The 19110-nt window shown below is 40.7% G+C and overlaps 2 protein-coding genes across 3 annotated transcripts in view; both read left to right on the forward strand.

Annotated features, from left to right (window-relative positions):
- pamr1b (peptidase domain containing associated with muscle regeneration 1b) overlaps positions 1–10421 on the forward strand; it is a 55978-nt gene extending 45557 nt beyond the window's left edge. For both annotated transcript variants that reach the window (XM_056388412.1, XM_056388411.1), the window contains 10 exons: positions 772–989; positions 1771–1878; positions 4105–4275; positions 4450–4641; positions 4837–5721; positions 5822–5998; positions 6833–6899; positions 7102–7331; positions 8780–9138; positions 9364–10421. In XM_056388412.1, the coding sequence (XP_056244387.1) occupies positions 772–989; positions 1771–1878; positions 4105–4275; positions 4450–4641; positions 4837–5721; positions 5822–5998; positions 6833–6899; positions 7102–7331; positions 8780–9138; positions 9364–9945 (2989 nt within the window). In that variant the 3' untranslated portion in view covers positions 9946–10421. The remainder of the gene's footprint in view (positions 1–771; positions 990–1770; positions 1879–4104; positions 4276–4449; positions 4642–4836; positions 5722–5821; positions 5999–6832; positions 6900–7101; positions 7332–8779; positions 9139–9363) is intronic.
- A 7621-nt stretch (positions 10422–18042) lies between these two features.
- Positions 18043–19110, forward strand: part of slc1a2b (solute carrier family 1 member 2b) — a 31071-nt gene continuing 30003 nt past the window's right edge. The window contains exon 1 of the mRNA XM_056386675.1: positions 18043–18288. The gene's annotated coding sequence lies outside the window, so the exon portion shown is untranslated. The remainder of the gene's footprint in view (positions 18289–19110) is intronic.

Here is a 19110-nt window from a genome sequence, read left to right on the forward strand (position 1 = left end):
TGTTTAATGGACATATAAAGTGTGTTCAGGATAAGAGAGTGAGGAAATTCTTGAGAAGTTCCTAAAGCTTGCCAAAAACCTAAAGATAGGAATCTCTCTTTAGTTTCTTGTTGTAGTATCCATTTAATTTTGACTGCCAAGTGTGCTTCATCTTGGATTTTGAATCTTTGCTTGTATAATGTTGGGGCAGAGTCAGTAATTATATGGTCTTACTTGTCGATACCTGTGTTAGTCATGATCTCAGGTGACTGTTTTTCTTCCTTACTGCTTGAGAATGAAAATTAGTTCCCATGAATTTTTGCTGCACTGAATAAAGCAAAAGACAAAAAAACAAAAAGAATAAATGTAAATCTTTAACTGCTGTGGTACCTGGTAAAAATGAAACACATTTCACACAACATTAAGAACAGTAAGCCATGTAAAAGCGGGCAAATCACCCTTAGCAGCTTTTAATGTATTCAGTTGCTGTCATTATTGTTCATTACTTGTTTGCTGGCTGAAGATTTTAAAGCTTCGGTACCATGGTGCCAGGCAGTGTGGCACTGCCAGGGAACACAGGTGTTCTCATAATCCGGGAAACCACCAAAATAACAGGAACCATAGAACCTTTTACACAAAGCATCCACAGTTAGTTTATTTCACTTCACCATCATATTCATAAAATGTCTCAAGGTGAAAATAATGAATGGCAAAATATGTCCAGAGTTGTATAGTTTAGATTTGTGGCAATGATTTTCCTGCTTTTTTTCATATTCGTCTTCATACCAACAGGTTTATGATGCTGAGCCTGGAGCTTCACCATTCTTGTCGTTATGACTACGTGGAGGTCCGAGATGGTGACAGCATCAACTCAGGTGTTATCGGTCGATTTTGTGGTAACAACAGACCCGCCCCGATCCAGAGCTCTGGCAACAGTCTGCACATACTCTTTGTGTCTGATGGTTACAAGAATTTCGACGGATTCTTCGCCACTTTTCAAGAAAGCTCAGGTAGGTCAGACCCGAGCATCACTGCGCAGCTATAACAAAAACACTACTACTATTAATGATAAGAATTTTTATTTACTCCCACACTTGTGAGGACCCTTGGTGATATAATGCATTCCCTACCACAAATCTTAACCCCTTTGCATAACCATATAGCCCAATGTGTTCTTGCTTTGTAGAAAATAAATACATCTCATTTGTAAAGTCATAATTAATGAACAAAGGGGCTCTTTGGGGTCATGTGCGCCAACAGATGCAAACAGAAGAAGGAAGAAGTTTCCACACTTCCTTCTTTCCACTGGTCAGAGTCCAGTGTAAAAGTATATAAGCTTTGGCTTCGACTGACACCTTCACATTTTGGCAAAAGTCTGCAAATGGACCGTTGAGAAAGTGAGGTCTGACCAACACGTCTTCACTTTCCAGAAATGTCCTCATTCTCAAGGTTTTTAAAACTCAAAAGCAGACACACACACACGAGCGCGCACGCACACACACACACACACACACACACACACACACACACACACACACACACACACACACACACACACACACACACACATAAGCTACCAGTGGCAAAGCCAGATCTAGTAAAAGTAAACAGAGGCTTTCTGTGTGAAAGTGACATTTAAATGGCACCAGCTTGGCTATGAATCTCTTAATGTAGGTTGGTGTGAACAGCCATTCCATTTGCCATAAAGATTGTGACATTCTACGGATGATAATATATTATCAAAGTTTTTTTCTTTCTGGACCCTTATGCCCCACACTTGTGTGGTTACAGCTTGCAGCTCCTCTCCTTGCCTGCATGATGGGACTTGTATCCTGGACAGTTCTTATACTTACCACTGTGCCTGTCTGGCTGGCTACACGGGCAAGAGGTGTGAAAATGGTGAGTCTTTGACATACATGTAACTGAACTCCCTACAGTATGATCATCCTTGAAAAATGCTGATATTTCATCTCATTAGGCATCAGAAAGATATGCATTATTCTGTATTTGCACTTGCAAAATCCTGCAATTGTTTTAGGAGTTTTCTTCAGAATTCAGGCACACCTAGTTGCAGCAAAATAACTGAGAATTGACTTCTTCCTGAAAGTCTTTTTCCTGTTGTTGCTACCCGGAGGCCGTCGGTGATTCACTGTCACGAGGGAGAGGTCTGTGGTTTGGACTGGGTTCAGGCCAGCTGCCTTTCTTTGTCCGTAGTCAGTCCCTTATTTGGTTTTGGCCAATCACCTTTTCAAGAAATATGAACTAATTCAACATAAGGGCTTCAAATCCAGAATACCACCTAACAAATAAATTTGCATGAAATTTTGATTTTTGAAAATACCCACCCTATATGTCATGTGGAGTCCCGCTCCCTCAGAGTGTGGCTAGAGTCATTTTTGCCCACAAGGTCATCTATTTATGGGAGTCTGGACCCTAACTTTTGTTTTTGTACCCAATACGCCTCCTTTAAGATCCTGCAACCATTCAATTTTTTCTTGTGGTGTTATTTTCAAGGCTAAACATTTGAGTCTATGAAACTAATGGTGAAACAATCCTACTTCTATAACACAAGCCAGCTTTTCCATTGGAGTAGGCACCCGTAAAAAAAGGCAGGAGTTTCACTCCACACAGTGTGCATTCATCTGTCTTCCCGTGAGGAATCCTCAGCTGTTAATTTTAATGGAAGAGAGCTGGAATAACGCTAATGTCTCACATTTTGTAGAGGAAACGTGTCTAGGTTTCTGCCCCAGAGTCAGATGGAGAATTTTAAGTATGAACCTGACATGAACCATATTTTATATCTGCACTAATCAACCTGTCTTCTGCTGTAAGTCTGAGCTAAATCTCATTCTGAATGGGAGAATGTGACATATTATTGTAGAAACTCAAGATAGGAAATAAATTACTTTTCTTTTCTCGCTCTGGCACAGTTTAATCTATTTTTGAGTCTAATCTGTTTTGGAGTGCAGTATTCAACATAGCTTCCAGTGCATTTATGAAAGGAATGATGATTCACTTACAGCATGTGTTGTGATGCCATCAGTGTTAGCATTCCACCATAATAACCCCAGACTCATCTCATTATGTCTGTGGACACAATCTGACATGAATGATGGATCATTTAGCACAACACAAGAATGTGCACAGCACCTCAGGGTGCTTCTCCTTTTTTTTTTTTTTTTATAACATATTCAAAGGAGGTCAGCTGCAGTTTACTTTTCCACTTTTGGTTAGCCAACAGATTTCTCCATCCCCTAAGGGACTGAAGGTTGGAAATGCCGTAAGGCACAAACGCCCAGATTATAGGGAGGGATTGGAACTTTAAAACCACAGCCATTACATTTCATGAATCTGACCTAATTTGAAGTCAACAACACAGAAAAACTCCTGAGGAACCATCTCACATGCTATAATGGTATGATAACAATAGTGTTAACATGTTTCTTTGAGCTGTTGTGAACTTGTTGTGTACCGCAACACATTTGTGTGCACATTTGTTTGCCCTTAACATAGAAATAGATACTTTATTCACTCAGAAACAGCACATCACAAAATACTAAAGCAATTACACAATAATCCACATTTGTGACATGGATATTTTTGTTTTGCGCTAGGTTGTCATATAACAGAGTTACACACGGTATTCCACAACCACATTACCAATCTTTACTACCCCACTTCATAAAATCCACTTTTACAGCACTGGAAAATTGAACATTTTGACTAAAGCTCTTTTATTGCATCTATTTCTTGCTCATTTACAAGCCGTGTGTGAAAATCTTGCTGTGACCTGTTCACACTTTACCACAACTGGTGAAATTATTCATTAATGGGCCTCGAAGGTAGCAGGCTATGCTTTTAAACTATGGACATTTTTAAATCCAGAATAATGAGTGTTTGTGGGCTACCTGTCTGACCTGCAAACACCAGAAGGCAATGAATTTACTGAGGGTCTATTTGTGTGGTCCTTTACACCAGGGAGGTGCAATAAACTAATGTTAAGGGAATGCTAGAAATGTCTCCTAAATCCTCTATGCATTCTGATCTTTTAATTTAGCTAAGAAAAAGGAAAATAGGGCAACATATGTTTATAAATAAACTCTGCATGCCTGTCTTTCCACTCAGTGCTGGGATGCCGCAGGCCTCCGGTGCCCTCCCATGGATTCACCGAGGGTCTGTTTCACCACTCAGGGGCACGCATCACTTTTCGCTGTGATCTTGGGTTTGAGCTGCGGGGGTTTCGTTCTGCCATCTGCCTGAGTGATGGCACTTGGAGTGCACCTGCCCCAGAGTGTGGTAAGACAATGATGTGAATTGTTATCAAATGATAAAAACTTGGGATCTTACAGAGTCATATGTGTCTCATTTGCTTGTATGTGATGCCTTATATACTGCCTCAGAGATGGTGCAGATTATGGAAAATGTCTGATTTTCAGCTTCTGAAAGCCTGATTTTCTTTCCGGTTTCCAGTGCCAGTGGAAAGAGTCTGTGCTTTACCTCCCAAGCCAACACATGGGGACCACTTCTTGGTTTATGGACCCAATGATGTCCTGATTGCGCTGCAGTACCTGTGCTACCAACCCTATGAACTCAGTGGGACCTCCCAGAGAACCTGTCTCCCTAACAACACCTGGAGTGGAACTCCTCCTGTTTGCACCAAAGGTCAGACTGTGGAATCTCTGTTATTCCAGATAAAATGGTTAGTGTTTGCAAATAGTTAACTTTGATTTTGTTTTTATGATGATATCAATTTTTAACTGATCATCACTGCCTAGAGGCATCGAGCATCAAGACAAGTTTGAACAAAAGCTTTCTGACAATTCTGCAATGATCTTTTTTTATGTTCTTTACCCACAGTGAATAATACTCTCACTGAAGCAGAAAAGGACAAAGACAAGGCAAAAGAGTCAGAAAAGGGCAAAGAAATAGAAATATACAGTGACAAAGATATCAACAAAGCTAAAGAGAAGAGTCAAGAGAACACTACCGGAGAAAAGGAAAGTACTAGAGGGGAAGATATAAACACTGGGCATGAGAATACAACAGCAGTTGACAGAGAAGATAAATACACTGGGACCATTCCAGAGAAACCTGTGGCCGAGGATAGGAATGAAGGAGTGCTAGAGGAAAGAAATACTGCATCAGAGAAACCCACTGGAAGCAGCAAAGATAAAGTGGATAGTAAAGACCCAGATAACAGCCTGAACACAGTTGAAAAGAAAGAACCAGAGGCAGCACTGCCACCTGAGAAAAAAGAAGGCAGCCCAGACATAAACCTGGGCACAGGAAAGACAGATATCACAGAGATAGTTGTAATAAAAGACAAAGGGCAAGAAGAGAAGGAAAGAAAAGAGGAGCAGGTGAATGGAAAAAGAGATCCAGACAAAGTGGGCCCTAACGATACTAAGCTGAGGACTGTCATATCTGAGGGTGAAAACACAGTGGAGATATTTGAATTGGAAATGACAAAGAACAACACAGTTACATATGACACCAAAGACACAAAGACAGAAAATAATACCATAGGTACTCCAGAGAATGGGAGGAAAATCATTCCCACTAGAGTCAACATTACACAGTACAGGGCAGGAGGTGAAGACGATGGGAAACCAAAGGAAAAAGCAACAACTGAAGAGGATAAGACAGAGAAGGATCCTGCTGAGAAAACAAAGGAGGAGTTAGATAGAGAGAAGGAGGAGAAAGAAAAAGAGAAGGAGAAAGAAGTCAACCAAAGCTTCACTGGTAAGAAACTTATTTAGAAAAACACTCATTAAAATGCATATCACTAATATCAACTTTTCTCTGGCCTTCACCTCACCCACTGTCTGTTCCCCTCCTGCAGAGAAAAGCTGCCCACCTCTACCGCGTCTCTACCACGGCTACCACCAGGTAGTGCCAAGGTTGGATCCTGAAACAGTAGAGTTCCTCTGTAACCACTCTTATGCTCTCAGTGGTGATACCCGACGTACCTGCCAGCCAGATGGTACCTGGAGTGGCAAACAGCCCCTCTGTATCAGAGGTACTGCCATCTGTTTTGTCACTGATTCTTTAATTTGCTTAATTACTGATTAGCATATTAGGTGGCTGTTGGGAAACTTTTTGCATTATACCAAGCCACCAAACTTTGAGCTAGTAAGTAAAAGGTTTTTAAATGCTGAATAAATCCTAATGTTGAATGGTAGAGAGTAAAAAAATCTTGCAGTATAATAATCCATCAAGCCTGGAGCCTGCAGCTCTTTGCCAAAATGTAAGTGGTTGAATTGTCTATTAGCTTGACTTTGCTGATGAATTTAACAACTAGGGATAAAAAAAACACCAAGCAAGTTATGCTGTACAGCAGCCAAAGGGTTTTTTTTTTCAACCTGGCAAGCCAAAAGTTGTCCTTATTAATGGCTTTTTAATGTTTGTTTTTTTGTTGTTTTTTTTTTTTTTTTTTTTTTAGTAAACAGCATTGATAGATGATTTCGCAAAGAATATGTCAACATTTTGCGCAATGCTTTTATTCTCTTCTCTGAATGTTAGATGAGAAGAAACAAACAAGCTAGCTGTTTTGGACTTTTTCCCAGTCTTTATGCTAAACTAAGCATACAGAAGTGAGGGTGGTATTAATCTTCTCATCTAACTCTTGCCAAAAAAAAACAAACAAATACACGTATTTCCCAGAATGTCAAACTAACCATTATTAAAGCCATTTCTCATAAAGTATGTTATATTAGACAGTGGTACCAATAAAGACATTTTACAATTCCAGTAGTTCCAGTAGCTCCATTCAGAACAAAGCAGATTCTAATGGGATTTGGAATCTATTGTATGTGTTATGTGTGTGTGTTCATATACGTGTGTTTATTTGCAGCATGTCGGGAGCCCAAAGTGTCAGAACTTGTTATACAAAGAGTTCTGCCACCTCAGACACCATCCAGGTATGTTTACCAATGCATATACAGTAGAAACGTTTGACATCCATAAGTGGTCTATAGTCTACTGTGTAGTAATGTTCCTATTAGTGGCTCAAGAATTCCTCTCATGCCATTGTTTATTTTCTACACTCACAATCAAAAGTATGTACTCTACCTAAGGGGTATGTCTACTGTACACACCCCTGGCCTCTTCTTTTCCCCTCAGAAAGACACCTGTACACAAGTTCTACTCCTCTGTGCTGGGCCGACAGCTCCAGTCTGAAGGCCCCACTAAAGGCCCCCCAGTGCTTCCCCAGTTGTCCCAGGGCTTCCACCACCTGTACACACATATACAGTATGAGTGCGCTTCTCCGTTCTACCAGCACTCCGGCAGTCCTCGCCGCACTTGCTTGAAGACAGGGAAATGGAGTGGGCGTCATGTCTCCTGTTCACCAGGTGAGGGCAGCAGATGACTACTAGTTGAGTGACTACTGCAAATAACGACCTCACTCAGGACAGGACAAAAACGCTGACATCTACATATCTACAGTGAGATGTGGATACAAAATGAATGTCCACTATGGGCACATACAGCAGCGCTTTCTAAAGATATACTCTCTGCCTCTAATTGCTGACATGGAGCAATACCTTGCCAGCTTCTTCACCCGTCTCTTGCCAGCCAGAGAGCTGTCGCCCTCTCATTACTACTCAGTGAATGTTCCATTAGCTTACATGTACAGCAGAAGACTTTGTCCTGGCTGTACTCAAATGTGAAATGTACAGCCATGTCTCCTCTTTGTAAATCAGCAGCAGCAACACCTTCGATCCAAAGTTCGTTTGGAGAATTTACACATTCTCACAGATGATAATAAGATTCATGTCAGCAATTATGTCATTGATTCCTTTATGAAGCTCTTGTTTATGTAGCAGTCATTCGTGCATGGCAAAGATTCACTAACTTGATAATGTAGGATATCCTTGTTGGGGAACCAAACAGACAGGTTGAGTTGGTCATACTTGTTCAGCATCAAGCCTTGCCATTTGTTGGGTTTCTCAAATGTTTCATAAAATAATGCTAACTAATAATACTGCCTATTTGTCTGAGGTAAGTACACACATTATGTGGAGATTATACACAAGTGTGATACCACAAAACCAGCTTCTTTTGCTCAAAATGTTATACTTGTAGCCTTTCACCACCAGGACTAATCACTTAAGACAAGAGACTCTTCTTAATTACACTGATTATATAACCGTCTCGCATCTCTGTGCGGAGTGGAATGAAATCAGACTGGACCAGCCACTTTGTAGGAGTCACAAAATGGACTGCTCGTCATGGACAGCCTGCTTTAACATTGAAAGGTGTTTGTGTCTGCGGGCAACTTTCATAAAGGATCTCTGCACACATCTCTAACAATGTCAATAAACAGTTACGGTAGAGTTTGTCACATTCTAGCTGATCGTGGTATTATCGGACAAAGTAGCAAAAGCATCTTGGAAGTCTAAAAGCTGTTTATTCATTCATCGGCTGATTATGAAGGGGATAAGATGTTTGAATCTCGCACAGTACATTTTGTGAACATTTGCCTGTGTTATTGGACTATCTACTGTTTTTTTTTTTTTTTTTAAATACATTCAATGCACTAAGGCTTCTTTCATGAGTTAGGGAATCTCACATTTCACAAGATTGATCTATGTCACTGCTTTGCATTTTGGCAGACTATCTTTCAAATAGCAAGCTTATGTGCAAATTTAAAATAAAAGCTCAACAATTCAAAGACAATCCCTCAGCAGTAAATGTTGACACAGTCTCAGTTCAAGTCTAAGTCTAAGTCTTTTTCCTGTCCTCCTGCCCTCCCCTTCTTCATGGTCTGCCTCTCATCCTGTCACCTCCTCTTTGGCAGTGTGTGGGAAGCATCCAACCTTCGACCCAGAGAGGCCGGGAGAGGCTCACTGGCCTTGGCTGGCAGCCATCTACCGCCGCTCCACCAACGGCATGGAGACCAAGGTGACCAAGGCAGACAGCCTGGCAGGGTCCCTGAAGAAGGATGGCGGAGCAGGAACTGGCAACCACAATCGGGCTTCTGACTGGCAGCTGGTGTGCAGCGGGGCTCTGGTGAACCAAAGGAGTGTGGTGGTTGCAGCTCACTGTGTGACAGAGCTGGGGAAGGTGTACCCTCTGGATGCAGCTAAGATCAAGGTGGTGGTGGGGAAGCATTATCGTGATGACCTCAGGGAAAGTAAAGGTCTCCAACATCTGAGGGTAAGCTATTGGAGATTGCCCTTTTAGTTTACTGATACACAGGCCACAAACATTTTATTGATCTTTCCTATAACACACCTTTGTATGTAATACAAAGTGAGCTGCAAGCTAAACCACATTGAATATTTCCTGGCTCAATAATTAGCTTTCCTCATCACTTCAGCTTGTTTCCTTATATTTCTTTTTATCGAACTTGCACAGTAAGTCCGTCTCTTTCTCTTTAAGGTGGCCTCCATCGTAGTTCATCCGAACTACGACCCCAATATTCTCGACTCTGACATGGCTGTGGTCAAGTTACTGGACAAAGCAAGGATTGGGGAGAAGGTCCTGCCCCTCTGCTTCTCAGAAAGCCCGGCAGAAGAGGTGACCTATAGACAGGGGCTTGTGACAGGCTGGTCTCCACTGCCTGATTCGAGTTTAGGCGCTGATGAGAGGGTGAGGGTCGGGGTTGTTCACCTTGCCGACGTTGTCCCGTGTGAGCAGCAGTACGCTCGTAACGGCGTGCCGGTCAGTGTCACGGACAATATGCTCTGTGCCAGCCAGAAGCCTGACTATGGATCCTCTAACATATGTCCCTCTGACACTGGGGGAATCCTCGTCCTCCCTGCCCTCTCTGACAACCAAGCCAGCAACAATCAGAAGCCCTCTCTCAGCTTTACACAGGCGCAGGGAGAGAGCAAAGGGCTGTGGAGGCTCCTGGGACTGGTGAGCTTTGGTTATGACCAAGGGGAGTGCAATCCTGACCTCTACACAGTTTACACACGTGTAGCCAACTTCAGAGACTGGGTAGAGAACAATATGAAATAAGAATCCTACTGTCTGACTCACCTTGTTCCCCCTATGCTTCAAAAATATTTAAATGCCTTTATATCTTACTGTCCCCTCCCTTATGTGTGTCCACTCTTCAATCTATTTGTCCTTTCTAATCTTTTTTTTTTTTTGTCTCATGCACAAGGGCATTTTCTTACTAAATGCAGAAGCAACACTGGACAATACAGTGCTCTAACTGAAGGGGGTGCTAACACATTAGATGTGCTGGGCATCAACCTTTTATCAGACTTCAGTGTTCAGGTCCCTCAGCCTGAGGTTAAAGACTTGAAAGTGACCAGAAAACCATTTCAAGCCTCTGGCTGATGCTGGTTTGTATTGTACTCATTGGTATGTATATATGTTGTAATGTACTGAATTATTCTATCAATTCATACGACTCCAGAGATGTACATATTGTATTGAAAGACAGAAAAATGATGACGTTTGTAATTAAAGAAAATGTTGGTGTGGTAAAGCTTTTCAGAGTGTGATTTTGTTCATCATATTGTAAAACTCAGTATGTACGCATGTACAAATACATTCTACTGACAGGGTAGAGAATCAAAAAGATGCACCTTATATTCGCACCATGAAGCACACAGTGGGCTTGTGCTGTGAAGCAAATGAATCCAGGTCAGAGGAATACCGTTTTCACAACCATAAGCGGAGCATGTTACTCACAGATCAATTCTCTCTGCTGTGCTAAAATTAAATCAATTACTTACGTTCTGACCCTCCTCCATTATTCAGAAGTTAGTTTACATAGATAGTGACTCTGCGGCTTATATCGACTTCCAAAAGGGGGCAATAAAGAATGCATTATTTTTCTGTGTTTGGGAGCATCAGTAGAGAAGCTGGGCTCTGATTGTTGGTTCATTTGTTCTTAATTTCAAAATAATGACAAAATTTCATAGAAGTAATGAAAATACAAGAAAACAAAATAAAACAGGATGAAATACACAAACCTTGACAAGACATATTAGAGCTGAAGAAATTGAATATGCGGGGCAGTTTTTTAAAAATGTTACTAAGTCTGCAAGCCTCAGGCAGGAAGGTCCTGATTTAGGGGTCCTGATTGCAAAAGCCTGTGTCATTTAAGTCTGGAACTGGGATTTAAGAGGAGTAAGAGGAACCCAGCATAAGCATCTGTTCTCTGGCTCATAGCTCATAGCTCAAAATCAGCAATAAATCTTGGAGTCAGCTCATGAAGACCTTTAAATTTGAGTAGAAACTCAAGACAAAAGCACAACACTGACATATGTGAAAGCAAACAAATTATGCATCCAATAGACATGGACCAACATTAGCATTCATTTGGAGTTGTACCTCTGATGGGTCGATTTGGGTGCATTTTGTTTCTATTTATTTTATATTATACAGTGGAGATAGGGTTGAATGGTAAAAAAGGATCAAATGAAGTTTGTAAGGATGAGAAAAGCAGGGATGTAATTGTTCAGAAACCTATGGTGGAGTAGCTAATAAAAACAGCAGTTTTGTAGGAGTATGCTTACAAATATTTGGGGGTTACAGTTAGGGTGGAGTAGTTAAGGGGGTGTCACTAGCAATCCAGTGGCAAACTGCAATTTTTATGTCACAATTCCCTGTTTTACATTTTGCTTGCTCTTGTCTTTCACTGGTCCTTTCCCATCCAAACAGCTGGTCTATGACTTTTGAAACGTCGTGCCACAAAAGGTATCGCATAACACCTGTCTATCATAAATATTCCAGTCAATTTCAAAAATGTTTTTTCATTTCTTTAAGGCATGACTTGGACTGTGCCCAGAATATAAAATACATTTTCTAAAACTGGATGAGCCTGAACATAGCCTCAGGTCATTCTCAACATTTTCCCAGATCTAATGTTCTTATCAGAGGCAGTCCATGCCGTCAGGCCCGTCAATCTGGAGAGCAAGGGAGTGTTTTTAACATTTAAATTTTTGCATGGCGTTTTGTAAAGTTTTATTTAGTTTTATAAGGCCTATTTTACTGGGGGGGTTTTTTCTTCAAAGTTTTTTTCTTTTTCTTTTTTTAATTACTTTAATGGGCAGTTTGTAAGATCTGCTTCAAAAAGTAGAATATGATTATAATATATATATATATATATATATATATATATATATATAGGCTCTAATTATTCTTTTTCTGTCTTTTTGTTAGTATAATTATTATTCAAAAGAAATATCCTGCCACACATAATAATTGGTGTTAGTAATATAAGATCACAATTGGAATGCAACTGCTACAGTGGCTTTCTTGCGCTCCACAGGAACAACTTCTATCAAAGACTTTCTGTCTTTCCTTCACCCATTTACTAAGGTTGAACAACAGCTTAGTATAGTCACATGTTTCCCAGAGGAGAGTCCGGTCCACTTGGGCTGGGAGACTGTCTTGTTCACAGGCCCTGGTTAGCTCACAGGGCATCATCAATAGAGACATGGGCAGCACTTAACCGAAAGCTGACTGGCCTGGGAAGAGAGATGTAACCCTGAGCAAAGTACCTGGATAATGATGAGAAAATGCTACCATGAGAACTCCATAGTTGATACTGGAGAGGCGGAGGGGCACAATACTTAACACCAGACTTACACAAAAATGTTTAGGTTTGATTCCAGTTTCCCAGTTAGGCTGATGGGCCCTCTGTGCTTTGTTCTCAGTGCGAGGAGAAAAGCCCTTTGAACTAAAATAACTTGGCACCAAGGATCCGCACACAGCTCCGTTGTTAGTATTCTGGTCTGACATAACAAAGTGAGACTGCTAATGTGATGTCCTTAAACATTTGCATTCAAAGGATAAGTCTGGTGTTATTCTAAATTTTTCTTGCTTCTTGTTCCTACTTTAAGGCAAAGTTAGGCACTGTAGTTTTTACTAAATGTTACTCAAATGAGAGTAAGTGGTGCATTTTAATGGAACTATTCTAAACTATGGATTAATTAACATTTGTTGCACTTGTAAGTATTTACGGCGGTAACACACTATATCAGGGATTGACTCAAAATAAACTGCACTGTCCATATCCATTATAATGAAGTAACTTGTCACCTAGTGCAATGAAGTGGCTCATTTATTTGAATTTAATCGATGTCTGTGGAATAGAAAAATAAACTGTTGTATATCAAGCATTTGCTACACAAGCAATACTTGTTGGAAGGATCAATTTGTTGTTAGTGTTAGTCTTTTGACAGGATTTGCTGACAATAAGAAAATTATAAAATACCAGTAGCCTTATTCTTTAAGCAGTAATGTGTTTACTACCCTGTGATGTTACCCCCCACATCCACACCTTTTACCAATTGCACCTTTAGCAACTCATCATGCTACCCCCAGAAACATTCCTATTCCAGCACCTTCAGCCCTCTAATACATACAGTATGAACCTAAATAGAGCAGGGCATTATTCAGTCATTACCTGCCATATATGACTGTATAAAATGGAAGAAAGCCATTTAAACACATCTACACAGACCTGAATAAATATACAACACACTCATGTTTCAACACACAAAGCAATTTTGCAGTATCGTTGCAAAGCCCCAGCTGTATTTTCATCTATATGCAGGCGTGGGGCTGAATTGCACAGCCAGAAGTGGCAATATGATTTATTATAGATGTGATTGTTTGACTCCGACAGCAGCTGCAGAAAGCCGGCATGAAATCTGGTTGCTGCGACTGAACTGAGAAAGAGTGTGTGTGTGTGGGTGTGTGTGTGTGTGTGTGTGTGTGTGTGTGTGTGTGTGTGTGTGTCTGAGAGAGCGAGAGAGAGAGAGAGAGAGAGAGAGAGAGAGAGAGAGAGAGAGAGAGTGATGGAGCCGGATAATGTGAATACAAAGATAGCAAGATAGAGAGAGAATGAATGAAAGACTCCCCAGGAAATATGTAGTATGTGTCTGTGTGCGTGCAGGTGTGGTTCCATTGTTTGGGCAGCCAATAACATTCTCTTGGTTTAGCTGTTCTTGGAAACATGTGTACCATTCACCAGCACCAAAACCAATCTTTCAAATATACAAGGCTTAGCACACAGTTCAATACTTGAATTAACCTTCTCCCCCAAGGTAACGTCCCCACCTCCCTCGGGTATTTCTGAAGACTTGCCAGTTTTATTACCCCCGAACATCCTCGTAACACTTTTCCAGGTTTTCTGATTGCTCCTGAGAGGCCATCACCACTGGCCCAAGCCCTTAAGGGTTAATGTACCCTTTGTATTGGGGCAGATTTGTAATGGTAGCTGTATATCATGGTTTCATCTTGAAACAACTTATTAAAATGCATAATATTTAAAATGTTCAATTTTAAAGGGTGGAAATCAGCATTCTATTAGAGTAGGTTCATGAAAACCTCAAATGTCTAATTCTACTAATCGCTTTGTGCTTTGTGATATCACAGTTCCCAAATGATCAATGATAGCAGCTGTGCAGAGAGACGGACAGACCAGGCAAGTATAGCCTACATGGGCCTAAATTGTTACAGTTCTTAAACCCCATGGGTGGCACTGAACACATTTGCTGCCCTGTTCTTATCTGTAATCTGTTTGTGTCACTGGGAGGACACACCCAGTGAAAGGCTGCCATAAAACATCAACAACCTGCAAATCCAAGGAGTAACTTGCTGCTTCCTAAAAGTTGAATAACAATGGGTTCCCTGCTGCTTTGCATACAAAAGAGAATCCTGACATTTCTATATTGACTATCCTTCACCGTGCGCTGAGGTACATCCAAAAGGCTGGCAATTCCCTGAAATTCCATGGAAGGTTTCTTTGTAGCAGCATGCATCCAGTGGGGTGGAGGTGCCAAATTGCCATAAATTTCAATTTGGCAGAACTACACAGCTAATTTTTGAGCCAAAACCAAAGAGTCACGGTTTGGCCCTACTCCCCTCCGCCCATCATGGAAACACAGTGGAAGGTTACTGAAAAAGTCATCAAGACCGTTATCATCATGGTAGGAATAATAAACACATGGTTAAGGTTGTGAAGTTAAGTTTTAAGAAAAGATTTAGGTTCAAATAAATACTTTCTTAAGGTTAGAGAACCTTCATTGTAAATAAACAATGATTCACACGAGGAATGAACAGCAGATTCCAGCATGAAAGTGTTTTATCGATCGAACCTCCTCCGAACATGGACTTTATCAAGTAACTTCTTCCTTTACTCCCATTATAATTACTACGGCCACTAGAGGTTGCCTAGCAATAAAACGTAACGATGGGTTCGTAACAAACTGCTTGCATAGGTGACCTATGGGATTGTTTTTTTCATGGAGGACAGTCTCAGTTGTCTGGATCTAGATAATCACAAAGCCTTGCCATGACTTATAATATTTTTAGAAATTATTGTTTTTCAGTGGTGTAATCAGGGACCATGAGCCCATAAAGGGGATGAATTAACACACTGGCAAATGGATTTAATTTAAGTAACAAGCTGTTGCTACTTACTTTTTGACAAAACAAAGCAAAAAATGTTCTATTTAAGGTGCTAATAAACTCATGTAGTATTAGGATACTATTGATAAATTAAATGACACCTGCAAGAGCTATTTCAGGCAGACAAAATAAGAAACTCTACATCACCAACTTTTCCTGGTAACGTTTTTCCCAGAGGGGAAGGCCAGCTTCTAGACCACCCTCCCCATACCTGCTCATTCTTCTCCTGCCAACGCTCAATGCTCAGTCACTGCCTCCTGTCCTTTGGTTGTCTGCTCCCTCCTTCTCACTGTAATGTCTCAGTGTTGGACAGAAATGTGAGTTAGTCTGAGAAACTGATTCCTGCATCTAATGCGGATACAATTGTTTCTGGAGCTGCTATTTTAATGGTTTATTAGATGTGCCTTACATTTGCTACCAGATTCACCTGTCGACGAATGCAAGCCTTGCATCTAGAATGCAAGCTTTTCAGTACAAGTTAGAAGTATTCAAAACCGATAAATCAAACAAATGTATTAATTGGTAAGAATAACACTACATTCAGTCCTATTGCTTCCATACCTGCAATTATAGCCTTTTGTTTCCTTCTTTTTAACCATTGATGGTGGCAAAGCTGCATCTACAGAATTGGTGAAGACTCTAATCAGTGCTGCAAACACTGTCGCACAGCAGCCAGTGCAGCTTTGATACTCACAGAAAGATCTCACCCAAATGTTAAAGTGGGTTTAGTGTGATCCAAAAATGCAAACTTTGCATTTAGTGAATTGTGCAGAGGTGGAATATCAAGTTAAATGAAAAGGTGCTCCACCGCTCACTCACATGGGTAAATCAGCATCTGGCTCTGGCTCTATTTCTTGGAGAAGTTTTGGTAATTTGTTCTTATTACTCCCCATGCACTCATTTGCTCCTCAATATGCTCTCAATGCATACAGAGCACTGACCCAAACATAATTGAAATTGCAATAACCTACTCTCATGAGTAGTCTGATGAACAGTACTTGCAATATAGTTCACGTGGATGACTTTGAGCGCTGCTACATCACCATCTGGGAAAGTTTTATCCTCTCAAAAGACCTCGGTGAAGGAATTAATATAAGATACTCTTATTTTGTAGGGACACACTAACACTCCAGGCTGAGATCTCCTATTAGCTCAATGATTAACTTCTATTATGACTGATAGCCTCCAGAAGACCCCACTTCTATCCTCAGTAACCATGGCGACCAAGGTCTGTCATAGAAGAGTGACAATTGCTCAAATGGCAATAACAGTTTTTGGATGTTTTTGGAGTGTCTCTTCTTAAAGATATTCATGGTATTGCTTTTGAAAAGGGACCGAAGTAGTTGTGCGAATAATAAAACAAGGAGAGTTTGAGAGTAAAGTTCAAATCTGCCCTAACTTGTCAGCTAGTTAGGATTAATGTCAGGGCTGCACTTAGTTGATTTCATTTGAGATGGAGTTTTGGATAAAAAAAAAAAAAGACATAGATAGAGATACAGGTTCAAATTTGCTAAAATAGCTGCAAATGTCCCTACTAGTGTCAAAAAATGTTGAGGTGGGGTCATTTATTGCCTAATATTGTTGACTTTATAAAAACATCTAAAAACTACTCACACATCTCTTGAGAGGCATCGGTAAAATGGCTAGTGGAGGGGATGGTGACAGAGTCTGTAACTGTGAATAAAATTCTGGGAGTAGAGTGGTTTGCTAAAACAAGATTAGAGAAGATGGATCTTCTTGCTTCTCTGGCTGACTTTTGATACTTTTTCATTGCACTTTTTCAGATTCCTTGGGTGGAATCGTTTATCCAGGGCTGAGGTGTTCTGTTGGATTATTTGTCTTTGTTAGGTTGAAACAAAAATCAGCATTAAAAATGCAACAATGAAAACAATTATTAGTTGCAGCCCTGATTATAAATAACCTATTATGACTTTTTGTCACTAGTTGAATCATAGGCAAATTGCAGTCGTGTGTCTTCAGTTTTTTCCTTTTATTTCATTGATTATCTTTTTGTTATCCTCTTTTTTTTTGCTCAACCTCATCCTCTACTCCATGCATGCAGAGCACATACAGTCTATTTGCCACATTATTGAGGCAAAAAAGGGATCAGAACCAAGTCAGTATACTGACCTGATGTGTCAAAATGTTCCCACGCCCCTCTCCTCTATGGTTTTGACTTACATTGACAATATATTTCGTGCTTTTTTTCAGTTGTACAGTGTTTCACAAAGGCTAAAATGAAATTCACTAATTCTCAAATGTGTAGCTACTTCAGTGTAAATTGTGGGACATAATAGGGGCCTACACAATATACTGTAGAAGATTAGAGAGAGACTATGGGATGATATCCATAGAAATCAAGCTCTGGATTTAATGAGTTTTAAGCCTACAATCTCTGGTCAGTGCCACAAAATAAAGGTCATGAGAACCTGCGGCACACAGCCCTTGTTAGTCTCTTAGGGGTTACGGAATCCAGCTCTCAGCGCTTCACCTCCTTTATACAGGTTTTGCATCAACTTATTGTATCCCAAATCAGTGTGCGTGAAAGAGAGAGTGGGTGTGAGAGAGACAGAGTGAGAGAAAGAGAGAGACGGGTACGGTAGGCTATAGGCTGCATCTTCAACCAACGGGAGTTGGCATTCCCATGCAGAACAGACAAAGAGGGGGGAAACGGGCGGAGGTGGGTGGGGGAGTGAAGCGGCGAAGAGTGAGGTGAGGCAGAGCTCATTCAGTGGGATCGTTGAGCGGCGGAGCTCCTCGGATTTTACTGAGAGAAAATCCCTCCGATCGGTCTGTGAAGCGCTCCTGTCCTGGACCGCTGTGCGCCCTGCAGCTCACTGTGGCTCACCCCCTCTGAAGCGGATGAGACAAGACCCAGCAAGGGGACAAGACCAAAAACTTTTTTCATCGTGCTGTTCAACAAAGGTAAGATGCTGTTTTTTTTGTTTTTTTGTTTTTTTCCAGCCTGCAAACAGGTTAGATACACTCTGCACGGTGGAGATGACGAGGAGACGCATGGCTCGTCTTAATCCTGATTTGTGTCTTAATTTTGTTGTTTATCATCGCAATCGAAATAATTGCTTTAATTGAGAAATCACTGCAGGTGCAACAGGGTTGCATATTTCATCCAAGTTGAACAACTGTTTGCAGATCTCCCTTAAATTAACCACTGGTTTTTTCCCCATTGTGCAATATTCATATTCCACAGATTCTCAGAGATTAAAATATAAAAGTGACAACCTGCAGATTACATTAACACGGCTGAAAAAAAACCCAGAGTTGCATTTATTCACATCTTTCTTCGGGTTTCACAAATTACAGACTGAGGCGTGCATGCATCAAATAAAAGTCGAATTGCTTTGTTTCCAGATAAATGATCTAAGTTTACCTATATGCCTTGTCAGTAACAGTACCATCACAGGAATAAATCAAACGCACCCCGCTACATGTTTTTTTAAGACAGCAACCTGAGGCACCACTTTGGTGATAGTGCTGTAGTTTTTTTTTATACTCTTTCTCTTGTGTGTTGACACCAGGTGCTACAGTATCCTGTGTCAGGTGGTGAACTGTTACCATATGTACATTAGTGACTTTGATACTAAATAAGTCACTAAATTTGCCACTTGAGTTCAGAAAGTGGTTTTGCTGTAGGCTAATCATTTTGTTTAGACATGCTCTGATAGATTCAAAATTAAATAATCAATGTTTGTAAACTTGTTTCATTCTGATAGAGAAAACCTGATAGCT

This window comes from Seriola aureovittata, chromosome 10 (genome assembly GCF_021018895.1).
Source record: "Seriola aureovittata isolate HTS-2021-v1 ecotype China chromosome 10, ASM2101889v1, whole genome shotgun sequence".
In the NCBI taxonomy this organism is placed as follows: domain Eukaryota; kingdom Metazoa; phylum Chordata; class Actinopteri; order Carangiformes; family Carangidae; genus Seriola; species Seriola aureovittata.